The sequence below is a fragment of the Arachis ipaensis genome, chromosome B6 (assembly GCF_059453495.1).
Source record: "Arachis ipaensis isolate K30076 ecotype BB chromosome B6, ASM5945349v1, whole genome shotgun sequence".
NCBI classification, from domain to species: domain Eukaryota; kingdom Viridiplantae; phylum Streptophyta; class Magnoliopsida; order Fabales; family Fabaceae; genus Arachis; species Arachis ipaensis.
The window spans coordinates 150,913,263-150,919,827 of NC_142441.1; the positions used below are offsets into that span (position 1 = coordinate 150,913,263).

General features: G+C 32.4%; 1 protein-coding gene across 1 annotated transcript; it reads right to left on the reverse strand.

Moving 5' to 3' along the window:
• LOC107605624 (uncharacterized) lies at positions 1 to 2,691 on the reverse strand. Its single transcript, XM_016307563.3, has 3 exons — positions 1,996 to 2,691; positions 1,231 to 1,578; positions 1 to 919 (listed from the first exon to the last, which is right to left on the reverse strand). Exons 1-3 carry the CDS (start codon positions 2,443 to 2,445, stop codon positions 299 to 301), a joined length of 1,419 nt encoding a protein of 472 aa, XP_016163049.1. The 5' UTR covers positions 2,446 to 2,691; the 3' UTR covers positions 1 to 298.
• Positions 2,692 to 6,565: the final 3,874 nt, after the last annotated feature.

The following is a 6,565-nucleotide window of genomic DNA, read 5'->3' on the forward strand; positions in this document are numbered from 1 at the left end:
TTACTCTAAAAGCAATTGCAGCTTATAAAATTATCAGCAGATTCTCAGGTTCATACTTATGGGAAAACAAGTGGGTAAAAAAACAGACCTTGATGCTCATAATCATCCACCATAAACCCATAGTATTAAAGTTTTTGCCCTTTTCGGATCCGTCCGGTCATTTCCTATTTACAATTTTAGATGAGGCAATGATCAACAGCAGAAAACCCTCGAACAACCCCGCCGCAATCTTACCGGTTCACCTGCAGCGATTTGTCAGCCATTAGAAACCTAGGCTAATCCGGAAACAACTTCTTCGCTAAACATCCACTGTCCAGTTAATGTTATTATTCACATTGCTTCCATGTGATTTTTGTATTTGAGATACTTTGGCATGGTATGTGGCCGCTGCAGTCTTTGCTCTCTGGCCTTGAGGGAGCTCGCAGGCTTCACTCAGAGAAGCGAATCTTAGCTCTGAAGGAGGAATGAAACAGTCCACTGAAAGGCCGGGCACATTGAATGCGACTTCCTCAATTGTCCATACTTCTTCCATCTTAGTTTTAGTGTGACTCATTGCTGTTTCTCCAAATCTGAAAAGCGTCACTACCGAACGACCCGAGTGAGCAATCATAATCCCCTCAACAGGCCTATAATCATCAAGGAATGAATTTATTGTGGTCTCCCAATATACAGCGTCGCCTCCGTTGTTTTGAATGCGAGTCAGATGGGAGTCTTCCAAGTGAACAAGAAGTCCTGTTTTCTGGCTGAAGTACCCGAATAAAACATGCCTTATGATCTCTGCTGGACCTTCACTCCTGGATTTTAATGTCGAGGGATCAGCACAAAGCTTGAGGATGAAACAGTCCTCATCGTTAATCTTCTTCTCCCCAATGCATCTTGCATTAACAAACATGCTTGCGGTTGTTCTTGGGTCAAGGCCCTGAAAACAGACAAAACTCTGAATTATAGGGTGCCCTTGGATAAACTTGGAATAAGTACTTCTGTGAAAATATTCAGAAGTGACTCTTAAGAAGAGTATAGTTTTAACAAACAACTCATAATGATCTCCAAAAACAAGGAGAAAAACTTATTTTCCAACTCTGATTTTGTTGCAAATCTCATCCAAGTAGAACATGGAATTAGAAAGCAATTTCATTTGTCAAAGAAAGTACTTTTTTTTTTCAAAGGAACACAAAAAAATACATCCATAGACTAGAGCAAGACCCTATTGAATAGAGCAGGTAACTTAACCTGAAGCGCCCGTCGCAAAGGCCTCACTGGTCCTTTTGCCGCATGTGCACCTAGCCAGGGTGTGTGCCGCCACACAAGTTTCCCATTGCAACCAGCATGAACCTTGCTGCCACCCAGAGCAAGCTCAACATACCACATGTCTGGATTCATCTGCCACAAGACAAAGCCACCAGATTCTGTGGCTTTAGAGGAATTGCGACTGCGCATAACCTTCTGAGCCGTCTCAAACTCGGAGGCTACCATCCTGACCTTTCCCATGGCATACGCATTGTTGATGGAATTCTGAAGCTTTTGCCCCCCTGAAGCAGCAATGTACTGCTGCAATATGTATTGCGCCGAAGAAGTCTCCTGTAACAGCAACACACAAATTAGAATCATGTCATACTTCAACCACCTAACTAAAATGGAGGAATAGAAAACATCATAAGATCAAATGACCCTCTTCCCTCTCCAATTCTGTCTCTCCTCCACACAGGCACACATCAAATGACACAAAATTACACCACAATGCTTTGCTTTCAATTTCCTAATTATACTCAAGCCTTAGTTTCCTTTGTAGCACAAATACTGAATTCTGTGTACTGTAAAATGTTGTAATTCTCTGTTTTGAAGAACTGAGAAAAGAACATAACAGCAAAAAATAATAATAAAATATGTATCAACTCGAAAAACCTTGTTGATCTGTCCATATAACATGAAAATTTTGTGTGATCGTGAAAGTGGAGTTGAGTTAGTTACGAGTTAGTTATAGAGAGAGAAACTAACAATGGGAATGTCCTTAATGCTGAGGTGAGGGAAAGGGTCGGTGGTGCAAACATGAACCGGAGCGAGTGGCGCACCCAACACCCCAAGCAACAACCTCAGATCGGAGCTCTTACACGCGCCGCCGTGAGAAGACGAGGAAGCGGACGCCGAAACCGACTGAGTCCTCATCCAATGTCCCCAGCGTCCCTCTCCTCCTCGGGAATATTCGCGGGAATCGGTGGCGTCGGGGCCTTCTTTCAAAGGCGAGAGGGCTTCGAGGGGTCTGAGGGTTCCCGATCTGGAGAGGGAGATGTCGGAGGGGGGAGCGTGGTGGTGCTTGGTGGTTCGACGGCGGCGGAGGAGAGAGGAGATAGGAGATGAGGCCCGAATGGGGCTCTTGGAGCGTGAAGACCTTGTCCTTGCTGGGGATAGGCCCCGAACTGCTGAAAAGAAGCCCTGTTTTTTCTCCATTATTACAATACTGCCACTCGCCACTCACGGCAGTGGAAGTGAAGAAAGGGAAGAGAAGCGTAGCTGCTTGTTGAGTTGAGAAGGAAGTGTTTGTTTTGTGTCAATCTCAATTGGGAAAACTCCGGATATTCGTTCTTTCTTAAGTTGGCGTCGGAACACTTGATAAATCATTCTTCAAAAATACCCCACTACACTACTACTTAACTCTTTTCATTACTCACTCAATATTGTTATTTTTTTAAGTTAGACAGTAGAAACTCAATTGCCCCTCACTTTTGTATGAAGATGATATTTAAAAATTTAAAATTTATTAAATTATTTATCGATTTTTAACTATTAATTTTACATCAAATTATAAAATTTATTGTCTTTAAAAATTCATTCTTAAAAAATATCGTACTATTTAATTCTTTTTGATTATTCAGTAGATATTGTTTTTTTAGTAAAAATTTATACGTAGTTAATTTTATATAAAATTAATAGTTAAAAATTATTAGATAATAATTTAGTTAAACTTATTAAATTATTTAATAATTTACAACTATTAATTTTAAATTAAATTAATTTCATATTAAGTTAACTGGATTTGAGTTTTTTTTAATAAATTATTTTTATGGTGAATACCATCATTTTTTTTAATCCAAAAGAGGTTTTGAGTTGATAAATCTTTCTTTTAGTTGGTAAAAAGAGTTAAATTAAAAATTAGAAAATTTATTGATAGTAAATTAATGGAATACATTATCATTGTACCCATAAAAGATACAGACGCTGACAAATGTACCTATATAAAATAAAACGACAATTGTAATTACGGAATGTAACCTCCGTGTGCATTGGTTACTTAATTATTATTATTTTTTTTTTACCAAAGATATGAGACTCGAACTCGCAACTTCTTAATTGAGTATGGGAAGACTATGCCATTTGAGCTATTACTCATTGGCTAATTATCATTTTATTAGGGTACTCTTAGCACACAAAAGCTATCTTCCATAGTTATAATTATCATTTTATTTTTATATGAGTATATTTATCAGCATCTATATCTTTTAAAGTGGTAATTTATTCTAAATTAATGACTTGCAACAACAATTTTTTTTTGTTATGCTTATACAAGAAGGTGAATCAATGAGAAAAACTATGTGAAGTAGACAGAAAATATATTTATGAGAAAATAATTCAAGAATATATTTGTTTATTTAAAAAAAGATTTGGTTATTGACCTTGAATGTTATATAAATTAATGTTTTTTAATAATTAATTCTCATTAACGCACATGATATCAAGGAGATATTGTTATTTTCTTAATTGATAATAGTATAATCTTTTAAGAAAAATAAAGTATAAAATAAATCTGTGAGATATTTTTTGAGTGTTACACATACAAGTCATTTGGTTTATAAATCATATAAGTGGGAGAAACTTAACAAAAAACACGCTGACCCATATACGATTTTCATGGCGTGCTTCGCCTCATTCTCCTCCTCCTCTTCTTTCTTCTTCTTCTCCTTTTTCTTCTCCTACTCTTCTTCTTCTTCCTCCATGAAAACGAGTTTCTTGCTAAATTTGATCTCCTTCGTGTGTTCTCTCTTTACCTTTTCATTCGTTGTTTTATCTGCGTTTATCATTGATATTCTTGCTTCGTTTTTTTTCGATTTTCATGGTTTCTGAAAATCAAGTTTTGAAATCGTTTTGAAGATAATGGAATTTTAGGAATACACCCAAACGATTACAGAAATACACCCAAACGGTTACAGAAATACACCCAAACAGTTACAGGAATTCACCCGAACGATTATAGAAATACACCTAAAGAATTACAGAAATACACCAAAAGAATTTAAAAAATACACCCAAAATTCATTGAAGTACACCTTATGCATAATTCAAAACTCTTCATTTTTCTCCTCCTCATCTTCTGCTGCTTCTTCTTCTTTATTTTCTTATTTCATATTCTCATAATTCTTTTTTGGAGGAAAAAATCAAACAAAGAGGAAAAAAATACATAATGTTGCAAAATAAAAAGAAGAACGAGGAGAAACACGACGATGAAGATGAAACACTTAAAAAACGAAGAAGAAGAAAAAGAAGAGACATAAAAAAAGAAAAATAAAAAGAAATAAATGACTTATATGACTTGTATAGGAAAATGTTTGTATGCGGAAAATTTCTGTTTTGTAAATACGGGTTAAGACAAAAACAAATTTAGAAAATAAATTTACAAGATCCAAAACCATTGTAGATTTAGTAACAAGTCAAGATTTTGGTACCTATTTGGCTATCTCAGCATTAAGAGTTTATTTTTTTTTTTTTTTTTACAAAAATGATATGCATATGTCAAAAATCAATCAATAAATAAATTATTATATATTTATATATAAATAAAAATATTATTTAATTTATTTTTAATATATATATATATATATATATATTTTTAATATACATTTTATATGTATAATTGATTTGATAGTTTATTTTGATGTATCAATAATATTTTTTTTTTACTATAAAATTATTTATAGTGCCTAATTAACACTTAAAATATATTTATATAATATTATTCACGTGTGTCTCGCTTTTTTCGTGATTAATTGGAGAGGGACAGTGAAGAGTATATTAGATTGGGCATAAGAATAAAGAAAACTTGCCAAATACTATACTACTATATTACGATTGGGCATGTAGTACTAATCTTGATCCTCAAACAACGAATCGTTATCTTTTGTGATTTATGATCTTAATCATGATTTGTGATGTTAACCACATCTACTGGTGCTCATTTCTCAAAGAATATATATACACACACAAAAGAAGATAAAAATTTTATTTTTTATACTATAAAAAAATTATACAAAAAGAAAGTAGTGTACATATTATTTTTCTTTCTCATAACGTATAGTATTTAATTATTTATTGACAGATATGTTGTGTGTGAATAAATGTCTTGTAATCAATTTCAATAAATTTTTTAAAGGGTTATTTTGGAAAAAAAAATTCTAAAAATAACATAAGATGATGAAACTTACACATAAATTTTTAGGGGAAAAAATAAAGGGTAAAGTATTAAAATTATCTTTTATATGTTTGGATGTAATCCTATTTTAATCCTTAAAATTTAAAGTGTTCTATTTAAATTCAAAGAAGTTTCATTTGATTTCAATGTAGTCTCACTCTGAGGTCAAAATTAAATAATTAATAGAATGTCTTATGTGACAGTAGTGCAAGAACAATATCGATAATCTAGATAACAAGTACAGATTCTAGAAGCACAAAATCAACAATAGATACATCAATATATTTATTTATCATTTTCCTTAGTTCTATAGAAAATATTTCATTTAAATTGTAAGGAGAATGATAAATAGATGTATTACATCTAGGGCTGACAATGGATAGGATAGGGTATAGTTTGGACCCTACTCTAACCCTACTCGCAGGTTAAAAATTTTATTAAAACTCTATCCTACCCTACCCGCGGGTTAAAGATCTCTCAACCCTAACCCTACTCGCACCCTAAAATTCTAAACTTTACCCTACCCTACCCACAAGAATACCCGAACCCTACCCTTAATGATTTAACTTTAATCTCAGGCGGGACTATATTAAAACTAAATAATTTTTTTTTGAATTCAAATAGGACACTTTAAATTTAAAAAATTAAAACAGGATTACGTCCAATTTAGTACTTTATTATATATATATATAAAAGAAGACGAAAAAAAATAGCAACAAGTCACACACATACACATATATATCTATATAAAAGAATTATCCGTTTACACCAAATACAAAATCAAGCTTACCAAAATTTGGAAAAATAATCAATATATTTATAGTCTAATATCCTTGTTTTATTTATTTTTAAATTATAATATACATAAAAATAAAGTACTAAGATGACATATCAAATTAATTCTATCTCTTATGAAATTTTGTCAAATTATTCCATATAATAAAATGTGAAATTCAATAATTGAATTGATGAAATTCATCACGTATAAAAATTTATTCGATATATAATATAAATCAACAGGACTTATATAAATGGATTCAATATATAATATATTTATATGTGTAACACAATAATTTTTCTTATTTTTATTAGTAAAAATAACATAGT